General features: G+C 45.5%; 1 protein-coding gene and 1 pseudogene across 1 annotated transcript; one reads left to right on the forward strand and one right to left on the reverse strand.

The window, feature by feature from the left end:
- The first annotated feature begins 5,268 nt into the window (after positions 1-5,268).
- LOC133042825 (keratin, type II cytoskeletal 2 oral-like) lies at positions 5,269-13,619 on the forward strand. The gene is given in 10 exon segments (XM_061123815.1): positions 5,269-5,668; positions 5,671-5,825; positions 6,916-7,142; positions 8,259-8,319; positions 9,091-9,186; positions 9,959-10,123; positions 10,231-10,356; positions 11,010-11,230; positions 12,822-12,856; positions 13,273-13,619. Coding segments are annotated over 10 exon segments (1,833 nt in total).
- Positions 13,620-18,864: 5,245 nt separating this feature from the next.
- LOC133042833 (ADP-ribosylation factor-like protein 2-binding protein) lies at positions 18,865-19,359 on the reverse strand (annotated as a pseudogene).
- Between the last annotated feature and the right edge of the window lie 5,851 nt (positions 19,360-25,210).

Consider the following 25,210-nt stretch of genomic DNA (forward strand, 5'->3'; position numbering starts at 1 on the left):
ATAGAGGTTAACAGGAGCATTGGTTCTCATAGACCTTTTCTATTTCCGAGCGTCCCAGAGTGCTTCTCCCTGCTTCTTCACCCCACAGCCCTTAGTCTGCCCACCGCCTTCTCTGTGTCACTGGGAGCAAATGCTTTCCTCCAGGGATGAGGCGAGTCTTCTTGACTTTAAGTTACCATCCCTTGACTGTCTTCTCCATGAATTCTTTTTTAAAAATTTTTTAAAAAATTGATTAATTTTAATTGGAGGCTAATTACTTTACAATATTGTGGTTTTTGCCATACATTGACATGAATCAGCCATGGGTGTACATGTGTTCCCCATCCTGAACCTCCCTTCCACCTCCCTCCCCATCCCATCCCTCAGGGTCATCCCAGTGTACCAGCCCTGAGCACCCTGTCTCATGCACTGGACCTGGACTGGCGATCTATTTCACATATGGTAATATACATATTTCAATGCTGTTCTCTCAAATCATCCCACCCTCACCTGCTCCCACAGAGCCCAAAAGTCTTCTTTATATCTGAGTTTCTTTTGCTGTCTTGCATATAGGGTCATTGTTACCGTTTTTCTAAATTCCATATATATGCATTAGTATACTGTATTGGTGATTTTCTTTCTGACTTACTTCACTCTGTATAACAGGCTCCAGTTTCATCCACCTCATTAAAACTGATTCAAATGCATTCTTTTTAATAACTGAGTAATATTCCATTGTGTATATGTACCACAGCTACTCATTCACCTGCCGATGGACATCTAGGTTGCTTCCATGTCCTAGCTATTGTAAACAGTGCTGTGATGAAGACTGGGGTACACGTGTCTCTTTCATTTCTGGTTTCCTTGGTGTGTATGCCCAGCAGTGGGATTGCTGGGTCATATGGCAGTTCTATTTCCAGTTTTTTAAGGAACCTCCACACTGTTCTCCATAGTGGCTGTACTAGTTTGTATTCCCAACAACAGTGTAAGAGGGTTCCCTCTTCTCTGCACCCTCTCCAGCATTGATTGTTTGTGAACTTTTGATAGCAACCATTCTGACTGGTGTGAGATGGTACCTCATTGTGGTTTTGATTTGCATTTCTGATAATGAATGATGTTGAGCATCTTTTCATGTGTTTGTTAATCATCTGTATGTCTTCTTTGGAGAAATGTCTGTTTAGTTCTTTGCATTCTTATTCATTCTGGATACTTGGTTGTATTAGTGTTTCTTTTGAGCAAACTCTGGGAGATAGTGGAGGACAGAGGAGCCTGGGATGCTGCAGTCCATGGGGTTGCAAAGAGCTGGACACGACTTAGTGACTGAACAACAACAACAAAAGTATATTCAACAGCAAGTTAATAGGGGTTAAGATAGAAAGATTTTGTTGCTAGGTTTGTTTGGGGAGCTCTGATTTAGTAAAAGTAAATGATTCTTTGTACAAGAAAGAGGCTTTTAATAGGTAAATAAGCTTTAATAAAAACCTGAGAGAAAGCTAAACAAGTTTCATTTCCCAAATTTATTTAACCACAAAACCTTTTAATCAAGGCTAACTTGGGGATAGACTTCTGCCCTAGATAAGCCCTGGGAGAGAATCTAGTACTAGATAAGGATTTAGGGGTGAGTTGAAGAGTATTTTAATCCAGTCTGGAGAGGGAACCAGAATTAGAATAAATTGTGATTGCTAATAAGATTTAGTAAAAAAAGAATTTAGCTGTACTTAAGCAATCACTTCTTTATCAAGCTTAAGCTGTTAATGGGAGCTAGTTCTACAGAGTAATATATTTTTACTGTTCATTTGTTAATAAAGTTATTTCAGTAGTGCCACATTTTTATTTTAACATGGTAAAAAGGAGAATATAATAGTTATTAGTTCAGGGGTAGCAGATCCAGAATGACTGCTTTTTTTGAAGAACAAAGTAATGATTATATTGAAAATTGGATCTGTGAATCCATATATAGAAAAGGGCATGTAAGTATCACCCCTTCATCCTTATCTCCTAGATGGAGATGGATGTCTACTCACTTTGACCTAGAGGTAATAACTACTATCTCATGATTCATTCTTCCTCTTACAATTATGTTATAGGAAACTCTTAAGCATTCTCACTGCAGTTGAGTACCAGAGAACAATTTGGTTGGAGGCAACAACTCTGCTTCATGAAAACTGTCTTATTTTCTAAGTGAGGAGATAAGTATTCAGAGTGTTCTGCCATTTGACAACCTTACACAGAAGGTTCCAGCAAGTGAGGGATTAGAACTCACACTGTTGGCAGCAGGTAGTTCATTGGAACTGCTGTAGAAGATCAGTGGGAAATATAGCTCAGCATGCTAACTCCGGATATTTTCAGCAGCTTTAGTCATCTGCTGAGAAAACAATCCTAACCGGCTAAATAAGGTGGTGGTTGGCAGGCTCAGGGCATGTGGACTGGGGAAACCCAGCCCCAAACTGTGCTTCAGTGACCTGCCCATCACCTCTCTCCACCCCTCTTCTGCAGTATCTACCAGGATGGCAGAAATGAGCCACACATAAGAGGCTGCCACCCGTGCCTCGGCACTGGATCCAAGGAAGGGGAAGGGAGTCAGAGACGTTGATGTTTGTCCTTGTTTGCTATGAGCTCTCACTTGGGGCTTCAGGTGAGCCTGGCTCAGCTTTGTTCCCAGGGAGAGCATTTCATCTCCTGCTTTTAAAGGAGTTTCAAAGATTATGGACATAGACCTCACCAAGAAGACTGGCATTCAACTGAAAGATAGAGTAAATGTCTCAAAGAAGAACCTGACACAGATCCCCTTCATGAATTGTCTATGGATGGGTAATGTTGACTTAAAAACCCAGTTTGTTGCTGGACACGATTTAAATCTCAAAACAATCCTGTAAGTGGGGCTCATTTTACATATAAAAAGAACCTTCATTTTTCATATAAGAGGGGCTAAAGAATTCCAGACTTAGTGACTAAACAACAACAACAAAGAAGTCAAGTAGCTTGACCAAGGTCATCAAATGGTAGGAGGTAGACAAGAGGTTATTTAAACCCAGGTCTTCTGAAGCCCATGATGACAGGCTTCCTGTTAGACCCCAGTTACCTTATTTTGTGTGGCATTTTGTAACTATCAAGGATTTTCAACTTACATTGTTTCCTGTGAGGCTCATCACAAACCAATTAGGCTGGAAGGGATTTGACAGATTAGAACACCAATTTGTGTGTTGAATCACTGCTCAAGGTCACCCAATCCAAACCAATTCTAGCAGAGGTCTTGCTCTTTACTGTCCCAACTTGTTTATCTTACTCTCCACTCACATTCACCTTCTTTCTCAGGGGTGAAAGTTGTTTTGAGGACAGTCGAGGCCAAACATAAGCTACTCCCTTCCCCATGTTCCCAAGTAGAATATTAGCAATAAGTGAACATAGAGTGCTTACCATGTGTTAAGCACCTTTGTAAGCATTTCATATTTATTCGAGTACCTGCTATTATCATCCCCATCTTATAGTTGAGGAAACCAAGACATATAAAAATTAAGTAACTTGTTCAAGGTCAAAGAGCTACTGAGCTTCTAACCAAGTGGACTAACTTTAGACAAGAAGCAGAGCAGAGAATTGAGAATTAGCTGCAGAGCAGTTAAAATTGCTAGACTTGAGGTTCTTGAGGGTTTTTCAGACCAATCCTCTGCACCAGATTGCCTTGTCTGGAAACCATCCCAGAAAGAGAGTGCGCGTTGCCGACTTGACCAGAATTCTGGAGGTAGACACACCACCTATTTCTCGGGGTGTGAGAATTACTCGCCCCTATTTCTGCCATAGCTTGCGAAGTCCCATATGTAGGTAACAACCTGAGAATTTGTTCTTGCCATGCGTGGTGTGGCTGGGTGTGGAGATGGGTTGGTCCAGGAATGGGGGATGATTGAGCTGTCAAAAGTTAGAGCACTAATGCATCAGTATACCCACTCTACGGCCAAGGGTCCTCCATTCCCCTCACTCCCTGAGCCCAAAAGGAACACCCATCTTTAGACCAGGGCTTCCCAAACTTCCCTGATCATAAGGATTATCTGAAGGGCTTCTTAAGAATACAGACACCCAAATCCTTCCTCTGAAGATTTACATTCCATAAGACTGGGTCTGGATTATTTATATACTTAGATATTGGTCATCAATTAACACACATTCTTGGTGTGCTTACCCTACACACAGGCTGGAGATTCAGAATGAGCAGGACTCAACTCCTTCCCTTGACAAGCTCAGGACCCAGAGGGGTCCTGACAAATAAACAGATAAGGATACTCTGAATCAGGGCCATGGTGGGAAAAGCACAGGGTGTGGTGGGAAAAGAGGGAGGGTCATCTACCCAGACCAGGTGGTGGACGGGGAAGGGGGTCAAAGGCCACCAGATCTGATACAGCATGCTCTCTCATTCTAAGATGATGAACGGGGTCTTTGAGCTGACTGCATCAGCCAACTGGTCCCACATTCTGCCCTCCCTTGCTTCTGGATCCAGAAATCACCTGCTGCTGGTCTAGGATGGTGGTAGAGGGGCTGGGTCTGAGACTCCTCTCTGTATGCATCCCCTTCTTCTTTGCAAGCTTCACACTTGCTGCATATCTGACCTTCATTGCTCCCACAGGTCAGACATTTTATCTTCACCTGTGTTTCCCATGAGAGCAGCATCTCTCAGCTCACATGACAAGCTGGCTTAAGGGTTGATTTGGCAGAGGTGGTGCCAGAGTGGATCCTGTGGGGTCAGCGCACCTCTCATCCCTCCATCCTCCCTACCCTGAGCCCTCCTCTGGATATTTCTTTGAAGTATCATGGACATGCCATGGAGTGGTGGCACTCTGCATGCAGGGAGGGACTCAGGTCACCTGGAAAAGGTTGTCTGGTCCCCAGCCTGGTGTCACGGAGCTTAGTAGCTCCTGACCCCCTGGTATCAAACCCCCTTTCATCCTGCTGGATAAGGTGCTGTTTGAGTTCCCTGAGACCCTTGAGGAAACCCATGGAGGGAGAAGAGCTCCAGTCCTTTGTCAATGGAGGCAAGTTTGGATGATTAAGCTAAGAGAGCAAAGTCACTTTGGTCCGGGGGATTATTTTTGAGGTGTGTTTGCAAAGTGGAAGTAACTTACTGCCTGGGAGGCAAACCAAACCCAAGATGACTCTCAGCTAATTGCTTGCCTCTCCTTCTTCCAAGCCAAACTCCTCGGTATATAAAGACCAGTCTCCTCTGTTGTCCCCATCCTCTGTCCTCATCCCTCTCACAACTCCTGCTAAGTGATCGCTAGCTTGCCTTTGAGCTCTCTCACCATGAACAGACAAGTCTGCAAGAAATCTGTCAGTGGAGAGAGTCAGGGCTTCTCCGTCTGCTTTGCCGTGGTCCCTAGCAGCAGCAGCAGGATGAGCTGTGTGGCCCGCTCTGGAGGAGCTGGCAGAGGGGTCTGTGGGTCCCAGGGCAGAGCAGACGACTTTGGCAGTCGCAGCCTCTGCAACCTGGGTGGCAATAAGAGCATCTCCATCAGCGTGGCTGGCGGCTCCTGGGCTTGTGGCTTTGGGGGAACACGCAGCAGCTGCGTCAGTGGCTATGGAGGTGGTTATGGTGGTGGTTATGGAGGTGGCATTTGTGGAGTCAGAGGAATGGGCAGTGGTTATGGAGTGGTTGGTGGCTTTGGAGGGACTAGTAGCTTTGGTGGGCCTGGTAGCTATGGCTCTATTGTCTGCCTGGGGGAATCCAGAAAGTGACCATCAACCAGAGCCTCCTGCAGCCCCTCAATGTGGAGATCGACCCCCAGGTTGGGCAAGTAAAGGCCCAGGAGCGGGAGCATATCAAGACCCTCAACAACAAGTTCGCCTCCTTCATCGACAAGGTGAGGGCAAAGCCCAGAGGTGTCTTGGAGGGGTTGGGCTGCCCAGGGGGATGGTATAGGAAGATGCCCATGGGACCTGCCAGGCTTAGAGGCAGGGGTTCCAGCTTCCCATGCTGGTTCTACCTTGGCCCCTACAGGACAGTCAGTATGCCTCTCTTGCTCTGCCTGTCTTCCTACCTGTGAAATGGGAGAAGGGTTTCATCTCCTGATTTTCTTCTTGGGACAGGGCTCAGGAAAGTGAAGTGAGAGTCCAGGAATGCTCTTAGCTCTTTTTAAGAAAGGGGCATTAACCATGAAATCATTATAGCTAGCTTTCAGTGACTCTTAAGGAGCAATTGCTTGGTAATCCAAACTAGCTGACAACCAAACCTGCATTAGGAGGAATCTCAGGACTGCCTCTCAGTGATGAGTAGTGGCAATTGACTTACCTTCTAGATGATGCTATGCTTCAGCCCACATTACACCAAGCTGTCCACACTCGGGCAGGGAAAGTTATGCTGGATGTGAAGGAAAGAGCCTGGGATTTGAAGTTAAACTGAAGTCAGCTGAGTAACTGAAAGGGGAAACAATTAAGGAGAATAAGAAAAACTTAGGAAAAGTTAGACCTCGTTGACTATTCTTCCTGCTTGAAGGGAGGTAAAAAAGCTTTCCTTTAAAAGACGACGATAAACACCTTTATTTGTGCAGGTCTCCTTTAGGTGTATACTGAAGGATTCCAATAGACTTGATGAGGGCTGGGTTTGTCTCTTAGTTTTGTCACTTAGTAGCCACCTCACTTTGGGCAACTTATTTAAGCACTTGGAGCCTCAGTTTCTTTATCTTCAAAATGGGGATAACACCTCCTTTATAGGTAGTTGTACGGGAGGATTAAATGAGTTAGACTATGAGAAAACAGCATTCAGGAAGCACTCAATGTATCTCTTCCTCCTTTTCTAAACCTTCATCCTTTTTAAATTCCTGAAAACAAAACAGAGGCTCTTGAAGATTGGACAACCGGGTTGAGTTTCCATATATCGAACCCTTTGGGTTGGATGGCCCCGCCTGGCCAACTCGAGAAGTTGACTCTTTCTGTACCTCCCCTGCTGCGCAGGTGTGGTTCCTGAAACAGCAGAACAAGGTCCTGGAAACCAAGTGGGACCTGCTCCAGCAGTGGAACATGGGCTTGGGCTCCAGCTTGGGCTCCAGAGGCCTGGAGACTTTATTTGAAATCTACGTTAACTGCCTGTGCAGGCAGCTGGATTCGGCTCTGGCTGAAAAGGTGAATCTGGAAGGAGAGCTAAGGAATATGCAGGACCCGGTGGAAGACTTCAGAAAGAAGTGAGGGTCCCAGCTGAGGAGTTTCCCCTCCTGGGGGATTAGCAGGGAGGTATGGTCCTAACTGAGGCTTTTTAACTGTTCCTGACTGTACCTTCAGTCAGACTTGTGGATGGATTTATTGAGTGTATGAGAGGGTGAGGACTGAGACTTCCAAGTGGCTGATGATGCCAGATTTGTCAGTCTCCAGGCAGGGCCCTTCTATACCAGCCCAGATGGACGAGAGAGTCCTCCCAGAGCTCAAAGTCCTTTAGACTGGAGGGCCCTCCACACTTTATTGTACCAAGACAGCACCCTGGAAGCCCATCAAAAATGCAAATTCCCCTGCTCTGGTCCTAGATTCTGAACCGGTGGGTTGGGCAGGTCCCAGGGGTTCCAAGCAGACTACTGTAAAGTGCGCTTCCGATGTGTCCAGCCCATTCCCATTTCTGCAGCTTCAGTCAGCTCCCTCTTGCAGGTTTGCGATTATGGCTGACATCCTCTGAGGTCCGCAAGAGGTAAACGGGACCTCTCAAGATGGGAAGAGGGCTCCAGACATCCCCAGGGGTCAGGACCTGCAAGAAGGGGATAGCCTGTTCTGGGGAGGCCCCATTCCACTCCATATGCACAAGCTTGTGGGCACCTGCTCAGATTAACGAGAAGAAAAACAGAACAGAGGTTGAAACACCCAGGCTGAGCAAATATCTCTCTGGGCTTATCTGCCCACGTGCTTCATGATGTCTCTAGAGCTGGGCTCCTCCAATCTTCCCCTCCCGTGCCTGCCACTCCTTGGCACGTCACTCATTAGAGGCAGGTGGTCGAGGCAGCGGCCTGAGCTCCGAAAGGCCTCTAGGCAGGACTGGCGACATCAGTTTGGGGGTTCAGTATGAAATGAAAACTCAGGGCTCTTGTCAAAAAATTATTAAGAATTTCAAGATTGGGTCAACAGAGCTTTAAACCAAGCATAAGGACATTCTGAACCCAGGGCTCTACGTCACTGCACAGGTTGCACACCCTTGAAGCTGGTCCTGTCCCCTGGTGAGGAGATTCTGCCTGAGTTCTTAGGAGCCTCTTTTTTTGTTTTTTTGTTTTCAATTTCTGAAATGTCAATGTCCAAACGTGTGGCTCTTTCTGTCCCAGGTATGAAGATGAGATCAACAAGCATACTGCTGCAGAGAATGAGTTTGTTGGGCTCAAGAAGGTGAGGAATCTGGGACAATGGGAACCATGGCTCCCTTTCTGGGTGTGGACCCCCCTGGAGGGAGAGCAGAGCCAACTTCTCTGGGGCCCTGTGACCCTATGCTCTGTGGGCTGTTTACATCTTTTCTTGCATTTTTGGGGAATGAGGTGTTTGATGAAGGAAGCTGCTCTGAGTATGTTCCTGGTGGGGACGACATCTTATAATGTGACCAATGAGCTGATTGGTGATGTGAAGTAATAATGCAGGCTTTATCTATAGCATTAATTAAGGTTTTCAGCCTACAAGTGACTGGTGATGTGATGTAATAATGCAGGCTTTATCTATAGCATTAAACAAGGTTTTCAGCCTACAAGTGTACCTTGGATGTTATTAATAAAAACAATCAGCAAATACTGGTAGCTTGTGTCAGCCAGTCATCATAAAGATGAAGTTGTGAAAAGGATGCCTTCCTTTCTCTTCAGGAGGCTGGGTTTTTGGTCCTACCTAACCAAAGTCATATATTGGATAAATGTGATTTTGCTACCCTTACTCTGTACCTGGCTGATGGGGTTATGTTTTGTTAAAGCATTGGGATTTGATTGGCCAAGGCAATTAAAAGGAAGAAAACCACTTTTTCTTTTTTTCAAAAAAGAGAAGTCATAATTAGAAAGAGGAATGGGGGGAGGGCAAAGAAGAATGATGAAGACTCAGAACAGTGCTGTGGGTGGAGGGGGAGCAGACGGTCACATTCTTTTGGGTTTCTGACTGCCCTCCTCCCTTCCTTTTGCTCAGGACATGGATTCAGCCTTCATGAACAAGGTGGAGCTTCAGGCTAAGGTGGACAGCCTGACAGATGAACTCAACTTCCTGAGGACCATCTATGAGACAGTGATTCCTTGGTTGGCCAAACCCCAGAGCCTTCTTATCTGCATCTTTCCAAGCATGCTTCCCAAGTGTGACATCAGGGGACAGTCACATGCCAGGATGGGGCTTCCTAGGTGGCTCAGTGGTAAAGAATCTGCCTGTGAGGCAGGAGACGTAGGTTTGATACCTGGATAGGGAAGATCCCCTGGAGGAGGGCATGGCAACCCACTCCAGTATTCTTGCCTGGAGAATCCCATGGACAGAGGAGCCTGGTGGGCTACAGTCCATGCAGTCACAAAGAGTCGGATGCAACTGAGCGACTGAGCACATGCACGCACATGGCAGGACACTCACAAAACCAGCAGTAGGGCTCAGACCTCAGCACTACTCACCCAGGAAATGCCAGCTTAACTCTCACAGTTGCCTAGACCTGGCTCACAGGGCCAGGGTCCCTCTCTGTCCCCTACTTACCCTCTGTAATTGGCTCTAACTCTCTGGCTCCTAACCCAGTACCACAGTGAGCTCTTCCAGAGGACCCCTCCTTACTGCAGTCCCCTGGAAACCCACCCAATAGGCTGACAATCTTATTATATAGGTGTTGTTCCTTTTTCCTTTTGTTTTGTTGTCTGGTATCCTTTAGGTTGCAGCCGGGCCTGAAATGCAAGCTGATATTTCTAACTCTCCCACTCCTGGCTCCCTTGTTGGGGGTGGGGGGGTAGAGGATTCTTGGACTTCCTTATTCTCAGCATCTCTTGAGGCCAGGAGATGGTAAAAGTGAGCTCCATGTTTCCCACAGGAATTGACCCAGATGCAGAATCACCTTAATGACATGTCTGTGGTTCTGTCCATGGACAACAACCGCTGCCTGGACCTGGACAGCATCATCAATGAGGTCGAGGCCCAGTATGAGGACATTGCCCAGAAAAGCAAGGCCAAAGCCGAGGCGCTGTACAAGACCAAGGTGGGAGCTCTCCTCTGTTTCCACACTCTAGCTGTAGGTCCACTGACCTCCTTCAAAAGCATTCCAACAGTTTGCAAAGTTGTGATGATGGGTTTCTCTTCTGTCAGCTTGGAGAGCTGGAGAACAAGGCTGGCAGGCATGGGGACGACCTGAAGAACACCAAGAATGAGATCATGGAGCTCAACTAGATGATCCCAAGGCTGCGGGCTGAGATTAAGAAGGTCAAGAAGCAGGTGGGTCTGGGCTGAGTGGAAAGTCCTGGAGGTCTTCTGGGCCCTGGGGAGGAGGAGAAGCAACATCTGGGCCTCTGCCACAGCCCTTCTCAGTCTTTTTGTGGTGTTGCTTGTGGGACAGCCTGGTCTTTGGGACACTCTGTTCTCCTCGATTCTCCTTCTGGAGGTTGGGCTTCTCAGAAGGCTCCTTCAGGAGAGATGGTTGTCCATTCTGGTTTGCCCAGCAGCAAATCTTCCAACTGTAAGTATGGCTTTAAACACTCAGTTCTCAGTAGGATCTGCCCTCAATGAGCTATTTATCATGCACTTCATGTAACCTTGAAGACTAATTTGTATCACTGGAATGAAGTGATTAGGAAAGACAGTCTTTTAACAATCTTAAAAAAAAAGAACCACTCACCAGACTACTACCACCTTAACCAGCAAATCGGTGTTCCTCTTCTTGATGAGACATGAGTTAATTTAAAAGGGCCAAAGAAGAATGAACCAACTGTGACCCTGACTTCTGTTTCCTGAGTATGCTCCACTGAATTTCTAAGAAGGGGAGGAAGGGAAAGGGAGGAATTTCTTGGGTGGGTAAGAGACGTTGGAAAGATCAGCTGTTTGCTTTCTGGTCACTAGGCTAAACAGTCTCTTAACTCCCTCTTTCCTAGAATGCCAACCTGCAGAACACTATTGCTGATGCTGAGCAGCGTGGGGAGCTGGCCCTCAAGGATGCCAACACCAAGTTCCAAGAACTGCAGGACGCCCTTCAGCAGGCCAAGGATGACCTGGCCCGGCTGGTGCGTGACTACCAGGAGTTGATGAACATCAAACTGGCCCTGGATGGGGAGATTGCTACCTATCGCAAGCTGTTGGAGAATGAGGAGGGCAGGTGAGGGGCTGTGGGGTCATTATCCTCCAGAAGTGAGTTCAGAGTGAACTTTGAAGTGGAGAAAGGGAACAAGGTTACAGGGAGAGGAAAATAGGTAAGGAATCTCTTGAATGACAGAGTTGAGGATTCAGGCCCCACTATATATACATATATATTTTGACAATCATGCTTATCTCACACTCTGATTTACCTTAGACATCAATATTGCATTACATATCTCTATTAGGCGACAGAGGATGAGACAGTTGGATGGCATCACTGACTCAATGGACATGAGTTTGAGTAAACTCCAGGAGATAGCGAACGACAGGGAAGCCTGGTGTGCTGCTGTCCATGGGGTCGCAAAGGGTTGAACATGACTGAGTGACTGAACATCTCTATTGAGCCTCGCTCTATATGCAAGTAGAAGGGAAAGTCCTTTGGGCTTATAATAAAAGTTATAGTGCTGTCCACTGAACCTTTCTCAGATGATGACAATGTCCTATATCTGTGCTACCTAATACAGTAGCCCTTAGCCACTTGAGCACTTGAAATCTGGCTAGTGCAGCTGAGTTTTACATTTAATTTAATTTAAATAAAATACCTTCATGTGGGGAGTGGTTACCATGCCGGACAGCACAGTATAGACATCCCTGAGGCTGAGTCTATATGGGAAGGTGGCTGATACATACATACTCTGGAAAAATAACACAATATCAAGTAGTAGATTAAGGGCTCAGCAAGTGGATGTCAAATGCCAAAGGGATGTCAAGAATTGAAAGATCCTTCTAATGACTAGCTGCTCCATGAATCCTGTGTTCAGAGCCTCTGTCTTCAGGCAGCTCCCAATCTGATGGAGGAAGTGGAACTCACATGTGAGAAGAAAACTTAAGGATTTTTTACATCTCTAAGAAAAGGAGTGAGAGTGCAGATGGAGCTGTGTCTATTGGGAATTGTGGGATGAGGAAGGAGTGAACGACACCAGTGGGGGGCCACATTGGCAAGGCGTGCGGACACGTTCCATGTCTGCTCAAACGTGGTCATGCCTGCTCCATGAACAAGAATGAGGCACAGGAAAATGGGGAGTGTGGGCAGGACATTTCCATCATGTGTTGAGTGTCAGCCCCTCTCATATATTACCCATCTTGAATAACCATTACCGCCATCACCACCCCGGGAGGGCTCACTGGGGAAGGCTTCCCAGAAGAAGAGAGGTAGGAATAAGAAAGCCACGTCTGGGTGAAGGAGGAGAAGGGCATAGCTAAGGCAGGAACATGGTCTCAGCAGGGGAGGAGAGGTGAGGATGGATTAATCAAGGGGGTGTTGGGTGATGAGTAGTGTGTCTGGAAGATAACCTGGGAAATTAGTGAAAGATGATGGGAAGATGGAGAGATGGTGATTGGTGGAGCTGCTGGAAGCCTTACCCCTCTGCAGCAGCCCCTTTTCCTGGGGAGATCTGTGTCTGGAAACAGACTCGGAATAGCCTTTCTTCTTTTAGGAGCTTGACCCCATGAGGGCAAACGGGAGGACATGGCTCCCAGGGTTATGAACCCTGAGCTCTTTGGCTAAGGACTCACTGTAGAAATAATCCTCATCTCCTCTTGCTTTTTAGGATGTCTGGAGAGTGTCAGAGCGCTGTATGCATTTGTAAGTAGCCTTTCAAAAACTTTCTCCCTGGGATGCAAAAAGGGCAACTAGAAACATCCTAACTGACATTTGGGTGGGAAAGCCTGACCCATGCAAGGCGGCCAGGCCACCAAAGCGTCCAGGGTCTCAGGCCGCGGCCACACTACTCTGCTCCTGGTGCAACGTGATCAACTGGCAGGCCAGAGCTGAAGCCCCTGCGGTCCCAGGGAATTCCTTACGCTGGAGAACCAGAAATTCCTGTGGATACTTCTGGCTCTTATTCCTGGGGAAGGGGACCAGAAGGCCAGGGCTCACTCCTGCTGTTTACCCACTGAGGCCTCAGAGAAGCTGAGTAAATTTCTCTGAGTCACACCGCCAAGCAGGGATGGGATACAGGCCCAGGGCTCGAGGTTGAGTCGAGTGCTTGTTCCGCTTAGCGGTAGTCAGCAACGTCACCAGCACAGACACCAGCCCTGGTGGAGGCTGTGGGGGATTTGGAGGGGTCACAGGTGGCAGTGGCAGTGGCTATAGAGGCGGTGGCGGCAGCGGCAGCAGAAGAGGCAGCAACAGAGGCAACAGCAGCAGTTACGGAGGGGTCCGCGGTGGCAGCGCTGGGGGCAGAGGCCGCGGCGGGGGCTGCCAGGCCTGCAGCAATGGGACCAGTGGCCCTGGGAACCAGAGCGGCATCCAGAGCTTGGGCTGCACTGGCTACAGATCTGGCGGTGGGGGCGGCACCACCATCTGCTTCACTCAGACCACCAGCTCAAACCAGCTTTGCAAGTGATCCTTTAGCGGGGGGCCCAATCTCCACGCCCACTGGTTCCCCCTCAGCTTGTGACAGCACTTCTCCCCTCTCTGCTTGGCATCGACAAATGCCAACCCCAACCTTGCTTTTCCTCAAGCTCCTGGGAGAAGCTCCCAGGCGCCTCCATCCCCACGACCTTTCCTAGGCCAGGGAGGTCCAGCTGCTAGTCTGGGATGATGATGCCCCTAGATGCCTTTACCTTTGTAAAGGACCCCCTGACTCTGGACAGCGACACTTCAGCCCAGACAAGTTTGGGTCTTCCCAGCCTGGCCTGTTCCCGCCCTGGCCCATCTCTCTTGGGAGTTGATGGTCTGAGGCTGGGATGTTTCCGCCCCTGCCTGAGGAGGGCAGTGCAGTGGGACTGCTGCTAGAGGGTAAATGGTTAAGATCTCCGGACTGTTGGTTCTCAGGGTTCCCGCCCCACATCTGGACATCATATCCTGACTCACCTCTGGCACCTTAATTCCCTGAGCTGTGGATCCTCTGCTGATGGTGGTTGTACTTTCTTTTCCCAATAAATTGCATTGTATTTCATATTCTGGTGTTTGGCTTTCAAGGAGTCACAGAATAAACCAAGGTCCCAGAATAGATGGAAATCAGGTATGGATGGCGATCTCCTAGAAGGTTAGTAGTAGGTGTAAAGGACACTGCATAGTCTTGGCTTCCCTTCTATCCATTTGGTTGTGTTCTCGTGATAGGACTGGTTAAGAGTATTTATGTTGCTTCAGTGGGGACTGCCCACTCCCAAGGAGGCCTTCCCACCCACTCTCTTGCCCCCACTGGGCCGCTGAGACCCAGTCTTGGTAGAGGAATGTTTTGCAGTTCATCAACGTAATAGATTCCAGTGGGATTTGGTTCCTTCCAGGTAAGAGGCAAGGGTTTCCCTGGTGGTTCAGATGGTAAAGAATCAGTCTGCAACACGGGAGACCCAGGTTTGATCTCTGGGTCAGGAAGATCCCCTGGTGAAGGGAATGGCAACCCACTCCAGTATTCTTGCCTGGAGAATTCTGTGGACAGAGAAACCTCATCCATGGGGTCGCAAAGAGTCAGACACAACTGAGACACTAACACTTTCACTTTCTTTCAGGTAAGAGGCAGGAGTGCTACACTAGTGAGGCTCACACCAGATAGATGTAAAATTATGATTGGGGAAGATGCGTGTCTACCCTTACACCAACATTTCCCAATCATTCTCAGAAAGCTGAATCCCAAACCCAGGAAGGATCAGGGTAATAAGATAGCCACTGATGGAAACCAGAGAGCCTGAGAGAGTCTGTGGAGACAGCAATTAGAGTCTCATTCTTTTCCCCACCTGCCAAACCAATCCCTTCTGCAGGCCTTTGAGTGTGATAAAACTGGTTTGTAAGTCTCTGTAAGTCATGCATTACCACCCAGAAGTGAGATCAGAACTGGACTAATGAGAAGGCAATGGTACATTTCTCTGATGGTCCAAGGAGATTACCAGGAGATTGCTCAAGATTCATGTTCTAGAGCCTGATCTGATCTCCTGTGTTCACCCCAAGTATAGCAGCTCTGGAGAAGGAGATATTTAAAAGTTCCTACACTTGAGAGTTCAGTAAATCTATTCCCATCTTTTTAAGGTCTACAGGCAGGAGGTAGCTCTCTTTCCTATTTATCCCTGGCACAGCTCTGGGGATTTTGGGAGCAGAGCAGGCCATTCTGGATTACTGCTCTTACTGGCCCTTTAGGGACATTCCAAGAAACTACTCTAATCTTGGGAAAACACCTCAGATGCTCTGTTTCATGTATTGCTTAGTTTAGTGGGAAGAGTCGTGGATTAACCCAGCTTTTCACTACATTGGAGCAGCAGGGCTGAGGGTAGCCGCTGCAGTCTCTCTCTCTTTTTAAAACTTTAAATTTTGTATTGGGTTATAGCCAATTAATAAAACACCTTGGCAGTTTCAGGAGAACAGTGAAGGGACTCAGCCATAGATATATGTGTATCCATTCTCCCCCAAACTCCCGTCCCATCCAAGCTGCCGCATAACACTGAACAAGGTTCCATGAGTCTCTGTAGTCTCTTTATCCATCTGGTCCATGTGTGAAAATCTTGGTGTGGTGTGCTGTCTCTGGGCCCTGCATAGGGTGTAGGGCACTGAGTAAAAGTTTGGTTGTCAATTGAAAGAATGAACTGAAATGAATAAGGAGAACAGAACCTCCCTCCTCCCAGGATGACAGGAAGATGGGATAGATCACACTGCAAAGCAGGATGGAGCTGAAAGTTACAGTGAGCACTTAGGACCCTCTTGTGAACTCTTTTGAGAAGAGTTGGCAGAGGGGGCTCTTGAGGGAGGTAGTGAAAGACTGGGAGAGGAAGCCTGGAGCCGGCCTGGGAAGAAGAGTTTGGGCCACATAAAGGAAGGACAAAGATACAGGGCAGATATCCAGACCAATTCCCGGGAGAATTCCAGGACTGGCATCATGTCCCATGTTCTTGACATAGACTGGGACTAAACCATGTGCAAGTGGAGCATGGAAGCATTCAGGGTGAGGGCATGATGTTTCAGGCCAGAGTAGGGGTGGGAGAGGATGGACTATTTCTAAGCCTATTGGAGGCTGGCAATCCTGGGCTTTCTGAACCTTCAGGAGTCCCTCAAGTTTACCTCCTATTTGAAGTTAAAGCTCCTTGTCTTTGAAAGAAGCCAGGGTGGGTAGAGTAGGTATTTACCCATGTGGAATGGTCAGAGGGTGACAGATTACTTGAAATCCTATCAGTTATACCTTTAGCAGTAAATTTATCTCCTAGTGTCAATGCTTCCTTTTCCTCCATTCTTTATTGTTAATTCTTTTTATCCTTCACTCTTCACCCTCTCCTTCTAAAGATCTCCCAGATTAAAAAAGGGACATATAGCAAAAATGCAAAACATTTAACAAAGTAAAAAAAAGAAAAGAAAGATCATCTGTAATTCTACCACCCTATAATATTTACCTTTGTGTGATCATGTGTATGCACACATACATAGACAAAAAGGACATGTAGATACACTTTAATATGGAGAGTCTTACAATACATACTGCTTTATAACCCGGTTTCCATTTAATCTACTGTGAAATTTACCCATTTAGTCACTCAACAGTGTCTACCACTTTCTAGTCGCTGTGCTAGGCCCAGAAATAGAGCGGAGAACACAAAACGCCTCTGCTCTCACAGAATTTATAGTCTAACTGGGAAGAAATTTACTGAATAACATCTTTCCATACAATAAATATAGAAGGCTGAATGCCAAAGAATTGATGCTTTCGAACTGTGGTGTTGGAGAAGACTCTTGAGAGTCCCTTGGACTGCAAGGAGATCAAACTAGTCAATCCTAAAACAAATCAACCCTAAATATTCATTGCAAGGACTGATTTGAAGCTGAAGCTCCAATACTTTCGTCATCTGATGGGAAGAGCTGAGTCACTGGAAAAAACCCTGATGCTGGGAAAGATTGAAGGCAGGAGGAGAAGGGGACAACAGAGAATGAGATGGTTGAATGGCATCACTGACTCGATGGACATGAGCTTGAGCAAGTTCTGGGAGATGGTGAAGGACAGGGAAGCCTGGTGTGCTGCAATCCATGGGGTTGCAAAGAGACAGACATGACCAAGCGACTGAACAACAACAATATAATAAATATGGATAGAAATCATTATCTTTAACGCAGATTTTAATTTTTACATTAAAAAAATAGAAGGCACACATTGGGAATTAAACTACTATTTTTTTTTTTTTTCTATTTAGAGGTGTGATATACATGTTTTCTGGTCTGTAATATTCTACCAAACATTTTCCTAAACCAAACCCAGACGGAAGATCAAAAATCAAAGCCCCCTTCTTTCTCTGGCTGGGTTAGACCAGTGGAACATGATTTTGATAGGAAGAAGAATAGACTTGGAAGTGCAGAGCTTGAAGAATCCACATTTTTATCAAACCTATCTCCAACCCAGGACTTCCCAGGTGGTGCTAGTGGTAAAGAACTTGTCTGCCAATGCAGGAGACATAAGAGATGCAGGTTCAATCCTGCATTGGGAAGATTCCCTGGAGGAGGGCAGGGCAACCCATTCCAGTATTCCTGCCTAAAGTACCCCATGGACAGAGGAACCTGGCAGGCTAAAGTCCACAGAGTTGCAGAGTCAGACATGACTGAAGTGACTTACCACCACAACCGCCACCATTCCCGACCCAACCTGAAACTAACCAACTGATTTATACAGAAGGATTTTAAGTAAACTTGCACAAATACACTTAATATACTATAGAAAAAAGATGTCTTTTAGTCTATTTACAGAGTATAGCATATATTCATTGGCATCAGGGAAAGTAGTAACACCAGGGAACAACGTCATACTGGTAACACCAGTAACACCATCATAGTGCTAACACCTAAAAATGACAACCACTTAATACTTAGATTTAAAGTGGTTAATCACAGAAATTCTGAGATCAAATCTAATAGATGAATTAGAGTATTCATCTACAATTTTTATCCAAAAATGATTCTAGAAAAAAAGAGGTTTCTCTCAAAACACAGAGTCTATATCAGAACTAGAAGACAGTGATAGACGAACTGCAAGCCCAAGACTAGGAAGTTGATTCTCACATGCAGCTTTTGGATAAAGGAAATCTTTTCCAGTCTATTTCCACAGCCAAAACTAGTTCTAATTTCTCCATGATGGCAGGCAGAAAATAGAGTTTCAGAACTCTGAAGACAGGGGCAGCTATTTTAACACCATATGTAAGTACTGCCCAAATCATAGGAGATCCCACACAGGGGGTCACTGCATTTGAAGGACTGAAAGGCTTACCCAAGTGAAGGAGCTGTGAATACCTGAAAGGTTCAGGCAAAGCCCACCTGTAGTGTTTGGTGTTTGGGACATGGTATTATTCCACTTTGTTGACACAGGAACATATATGCTGGGGTAGGGGCCTTCCAGGTGGAATGCTTGACACAGTCTTGCTCTGGAGCAGCCAGACTCTCAAAAGCACATGAAGAAGTTATTCACTTTAGCAGGGATTATTGAATAGAAAGTGTTTCAGAAAAAGCAGAAGTCCTGGGAGAGTCTGGTAATTATCTTTTTGACCCGTTAATATCTAAAATTGATAAAATGCTGCAGAACAGAGCTAGTTTCTTCAAGATATACTCTCCTGGCATCTCCAGCAGAAGCCTCTTCCAGACGATTTGGCTCATGATATCAGAAGGTTTCCACTGCCTGGACGGAGGAGCTAGTGTTCCGTGTTGTTCTGGGAAGCTGATTTGCACAAGGAAGTCACCACTAAACTACTGCCTAAGTCTACTCCTCGGCCTTCTTTTTCTGCTCTATGCTCTAGAAACATCTCTTTAAATGCCAGAAAGTCTGTGAATGTGAGCATGTTGAATATGTCATGAACCACTTCATCATTATGGTGCTTTAACGTTGTGGTGAAGATTGCCATGTTGAATCCGGGTATCCGCTCCAGGAGCTGATTTTCAATATACTTTTCTACAAAAGAAAGGTTTTCATTAAAAATTGCCATGTAGGTGAGTTTATTCTCTTCCATGTCTTTAAACTCCTGTTAGTATTTGTCCATGAAATTTCTCTGCAGGACTTGGAATTCGGCATCCATGATAATGTCCTCCACAGAGCCAACAACAGCGTCAAATTCAGCTTCAGCAGCGGAGGAAGTGGACACTGTGAAACTCTCTTCCTCCAAGACTTCCGTCACTTCCGCTATATCCATTCCAAGACCTTTCACCAGTCTGGGGCCCCGCAGAGTCTGGGTCTGCACAGCGCACCCAGGAACTCTATGCCCCACCCACCACTCTGGACCTGGCTCCCATTACTGACCTCTGGGAGCCACGCCCTGCTTCCTGTCACCATGGCTGACATCATTAGTCTTAATGACTGAGCAATATTCCACTATATGCTTGTAGCATAGCATTTTGATGCATATGTTATTTCTATTATTTTCCAGTATAATAAACATTGCTACAAGGAACACATATTTCTGAGCACTTATCCTGTTCATTCTTTAAGATACCTTCCTAGATGTGGAATTGCTAGGCCACTTTAAAATTTTGATTTATATTGTCAAGCTTCTGTCTAAAATATTGTACCAATTGATACTTTTATAAGTAATGTATGATTCCTTGTTTCTCCAGTCTTATGAACACTTTGTGATACTCTTGATTTATATTGTCAAGTTTCTGTCTAAAATATTATACCAATTGATACTTTTATAAGTAATGTATGATTTCTTGTTTCTCCAGTCTTATGAACACTTCGTGATATTCTTTTTGAATTTTTCACTGTTTCTTCAGGTTTTATTTTCATTTCTTCAATTAGTAATGAGGTTGAACATTATAAATCTGCTTATTAGTTCTTTAACTTTAACTTTCTGTGAATTTTTTCTTCTTTAATCCGTTTTCTCTTTGGGTAGATATTTTGTTTTTCTTATTAATCTGCTTGTCTGAGGCAAGGACTCCAATGGCACTTGAGCCACTCAGGAGTCCAGAATCCCAGAAACATTCATCATTGAGCTATAACTAGTTATCTGTGGGGATGCTGAGAATAGCTGGGGTAAGGTCAGGAAGATAGAATCTGGTTCTGGGAGAGGGAGGTCAGAGGAGGCTAACAGGATTGCAGGAATGCCCGCAGTGGTAGATAAGATGAACGGAGTGGGGTGAGGCTAAGAGAAAGATAAGCAGGAATCTGCTTTGAAGGGATTAGGGGTCCGTAATAGATAGCTCCCTACCCCAATCCTGCTTCATTCCCTCCCTCACAACATTAATCCTAAGGGCACTCTGCATATGTTTTCTGCCCACAAATGCATCTCAGAGTTTGCTTCCCAGGAATCTGACATGGGATGGGGCATTGGCTTTGCCTGGGATATGGATGGGGAGGATGCTTCTCTTCTAGTAAGAACTGGTCCTCCAGGAAGGGCAGAGAAGACTCTGAGATCCTTGAAGGGGTGAAGGACCAGGGGCATAGACCAAAGAATTCATTAGAAAGTTCTGTAGGGATTCAGAGGGGAGTGGGTTTCCTTGGCTTGCTGCTACACAGTTGACAGCAGAGATTGATGTGCTAATTGAATCAGTCTCTTTATCCTTCCTCCTACCTTTCTTGTACATTCTGGATGTTCTTTCTTCCACTGGCTGAGTTTCTGAGGACCCCACTCTGAAGCCCAAGATCACTGAAATAATGTCTGGCTAGCTGACAGAGATAAATACCTAGCTGTTTTCTCTGTTTCCAGGCTTCTAGGGTTCACCTCCTCCAATTCACCATCACTAGCATGAGAGGAGAGCAATTAGCAAATGTGTGCACTAGAGCTCCATAACCACTCCCACCATTAACACTAGTCATTTAGTTATTTGTAGTCAAGCATTCTGCCTTATTAAAGATGTGGTTTCTCACAGTCAAGGCCAACACAGTTCATATTTAAGTGCCCTTTAATTTATTTCATTCACTTTTTGCTTGAGAAACTGATAACTAAGATGCAGAGTCTTAGCCAGCCAACAGTAATCCTTTGTGATGGAAGTACAAAGAAAATCTAGGGCTTGAAGTATTTCTAATAGTTTGTTTCAGCTTTCCATAATTATTGCCCATCTCCAGGGATAAACACCTTTCCCTGGGCACATGTGCACATACCTTGGCTCAGCTGCCCTCTGGGCATGACCTTTTTCCTTCCTTGTAGATATGAAGACGAGTTTACAAGTGCTGAGGCTAAGAATGACTTCATGGTTCTGAAGAAGGTGAGCAGGGTGGTGGGGTTATATAAGGAGGTGATGGGACAAGAGAAGGAAAAATGGTGGTTCTTTGTCAAGGATGTGAGACTGGATGACACTTTCTCAGGAGGATTTCCAACTGTTGTCCTGTAGCTGATGACCAGAACCCAGGACTGTGGAGACCATCATCAGCAGTGACCAGCACTCATGCATCAAATATTGAGACTAGGACCTGATATATGATGCAGAAATTCTCCTTACCCTTAGCCACACCTCTCTGCAATAGCTTTTTTTCTCCCAGGATTGATGACACTATAATCTCAGCTGCCTGAAAGCTAAAGCCCAGATAGTCACTGTCAAGTTAGGAGTTTGTCCCTGAGCCACCCCACTCCCCAATTAGTTCCTTTAGTTCCCTTGCACATGAACTCTGCCCTGCCTCCTCTCACCTCTCTGATTTCTTATCTCCATTAAAATGCAATACATAATGATACATTTAGCTCTATGAGCTTGATAGAATAAAAGGGACCCACAATGTTTGCATTGTGGGCAATGCATTGTGGGCATTGAGGGCAGCACACAGGAAATGTGGCCTGCAGGAAGTTATATTAGCAGTTGTGTGTGGAGTGAGTGACAGATGAAGAGAGAATGGGGTGCTGAGGGAGTCCTTGGGGTTAAGTCAACTGTGTCAGACTTTGTAATATGTCCAACTGCCATGATGTGCTTCACTGTTTCTGGATCCATCTCATGGCAGGCCACACCCTTGGACTGGCACATTTTACATACTGGCTTCAGTGTTCAGTCCTTGCCAAGAATTCCAAGTGGCTCAGTAATAGCCAACTGGCTAACTTCAGTGCCCAGCCTAACTCACCTCTGGGGCAGCCTTTCCTTATTTCCCTTTTGGGTCTTTGGGCCAGGGTTGTGGGAGAATGTGGTCAAAAGCAGCTGCTATATCCTCATTCCCTGTAATTCAGTAGCAGCCATCCCTCTTCCTGGCAACTTTGTCTACAACACTGGGACCTCCTTTTCCCCTCATATCTGGAGTTTTCAAGTTTCTGGAAAAACAGTACATGAAGTAAATTTTTATTTAGTAATTTCTACCTGCCCAGACGTTGTTTTGAGAATTCCATGTGTAACTCATTGTCTTTTTAAAAAACTTTTAAATTTTGTATCGGGATATAGCCAATTAAACAATGCTGTGACAATTTCAGGTGAACCGTGAAGGGACTCAGATATGCATATATATAAGTATGTATATGTGTGTGTATGTAAACTCATGTATCCATTCAGGAGTTTGGAATGGACACACACACACTGCTATATCTAAAATTGATAGTCAACAAGGACCTACTGTATAGCACGTGGAACTCTGCTCAATGTTATGTGGCAGCCTGGATGGGAGGGGAGTTTGGGGGGTAACTCATTTAGTCTTCATAATGATCCCATGAAGTAGGTGTGTTTATCCTCATTTTACACAGAGGAAAAGGGGGCCAGAGAGGTAAAGTTCACACTGTGGTAAAGGTCACATTTAGCAAGTGGTAGAGCCCGGATTTGAACAAGTGTTGTTGGACCCCAGAATCCCTACTTGTAACCTCCATGTTTTACTAATAACACATACATAGTTTTGTTTCTTCACAATAAGTTTGGGCAGTGGGGTGTCTCTGATTTTTGATGGCAGCATGCGTGCATGCATGTTGAGTTGTGTCCACCTCTTTGCGATCCCATGGACTATATCTGTCAGGCAAACCCACAACTCTAGCGTCTCCTGCATTGGCAGGCAGATTCTTTACCACTGCGCCACTTGGGAAACATTTTGATGGCAGTTGTTGCTTAGTCTCTAAGTCATGACCAACTGTTTTGTGACCCCATGGACTGTAGCCTGCCAGGCTCTGCAGACACCTACTTTTATTCAGAGCCCTGCTCTGTCCTTGGTGCTGAAATCTGGTCCGGATGCCTAGGGGATTTTCTGTTTTGGGAGGCTGATGCTCACCGTTGCTCCCTCTAAACTTGACTTCTTCCATCCCCTCCTTTAGCTCAGATCTGCTCACAGATTTTCTGCTTAAAATCAAATAAAGTCTGTTCCAAAGCTCAACTTTAAAATAGTCCCAGACTTTGTCCATTTTGTTATGTTTACTTTAAAACTAAGGCAAAAAACAAACCCCAAAATACCCAAAAGACTCTCTCTCACAGTTCTTATGGATAATAAAACTTAGATAATTTAGCACACTTTATTTTTGTTTCATCTGCTAGGGAATATTTAATCCCTGGGTTGTTAGAATCTTTTTTGAAAACTTAGATTATAATTTTTAATTTAATGCCTTTATTATTGGGATGAGAGGTGTTTAAAAATAAAAAGCTAATCTTCTCTTATTTGAGGCTAGGATCATACTGAGCAACACCAGAAACAGGCACTCGCAGAAGAAGAAAGCAATTAAAAATATTAGCTATTAGTTTTTATGTCGACTGCATATTAAAAAGCAGAGACACCAAGTTGCTGACAAAGGTCCATATAGTCAAAGCTATGGTTTTTCCAGTAGTCATGTATGGATATGAGAGTTGGGCCAGAAAGAAGGCTGAGTGCTGAAGAATTGATGCTTTTGAACTGTGGTGCTGGAGAAGACTCTTGAGAGTCCCGTGGACTTCAAGGAGAGCCAACCAGTCAATCCTAAAGGAAATCAGTCTTGAACATTCATTAGAAGGACTGGTGCTAAAGCTGAAGCTCCAACACTTTGGCTACCTGATGTGAAGGAATAACTCATTAGAAAAGATTCTGATGCTGGGAAAGATAGAAGGGAGGAGGAGAAGGGGACCACAGAGGATGAGACAGTTGGATGGCATCACTGACTCCATGGACATGTGCAGGCTCTAGGAGATGATGGTGGACAGGGAAGCCTGGCATGCTGCAGTCCATGGGGTTGCGAAGAGTTGGACATGACTGAGCGACTGAACAACAACAACAACATGGTAATAAAAATAAAACCTGTCTCTCAGGGATGTTTCAAGGAATACATGAAAAGCTCTTTATAGAATGAAAGATATTCATACAGCTATTGTACTACAGATATGAAAATTTTGATTAGCAACTAGATTACAAACTCTTTAAAGAGAGGGACTATGTCATATACTGTTCATATGTTGCTTAATACTGGATAGAAAATATGCACTTCATAGCACTTGTTGATTGATGAACTGACTAAAGAATTGAATGCATGCTAGAGTTGGCACAGCTCCCAGAACAAGGTAAGTACTCAATAAATCAATGATATTACCATCATTATTTTTAGAGTTACTGCTGTTTATTGATTTCTGAAGACTCAGACTCTTAAGGCTAGAAATGACTTCAGAGGCCATTAAGAGGAGCCCCATTTAGATACTGGAGTCCTCTCCAAAATCAGTTCTCTAACTGGTGATCCACCCTCCTGGGTGGGGTCCTCCTCTCTCTCACAAAAGATGCTAAGCTTTGTCCTACATTCTACCCATTGGTAGAAGGCATTGTCCTACCTAAATTCTACCCATTGGTCCAAGGTTTCCCCTCTGTGACCATAGGGAGCAGTCTCCCTGTGCATGAGAATCTCCACATGTTTGAGGATAGTTGTCTCTTTATCAGATTCCTTCTCCAAGCTGAACACTTCCGTTTCCTCCTATGCTTTGGCATGCTCCCTCCCAGGCTGCATGTCACACTCTGGATATCGGGAATACAGCCCAACCGGCTAGATGAGGATTAACTAGCTCATGAAAAGCGTGAACATGGGACTACTTTTTGTGCATCCTCCAACCTTGAAGGTGAGTCTGGCAGTCTTTTCCTGCTGCTGAGTCATCCTGAGCTGGCGCTACTTTATAAAAGCTATTGTGAATCTCCCCAGGCTGAAC

This window comes from Dama dama, chromosome 3 (genome assembly GCF_033118175.1).
Source record: "Dama dama isolate Ldn47 chromosome 3, ASM3311817v1, whole genome shotgun sequence".
Taxonomy (NCBI): Eukaryota; Metazoa; Chordata; class Mammalia; order Artiodactyla; family Cervidae; genus Dama; species Dama dama.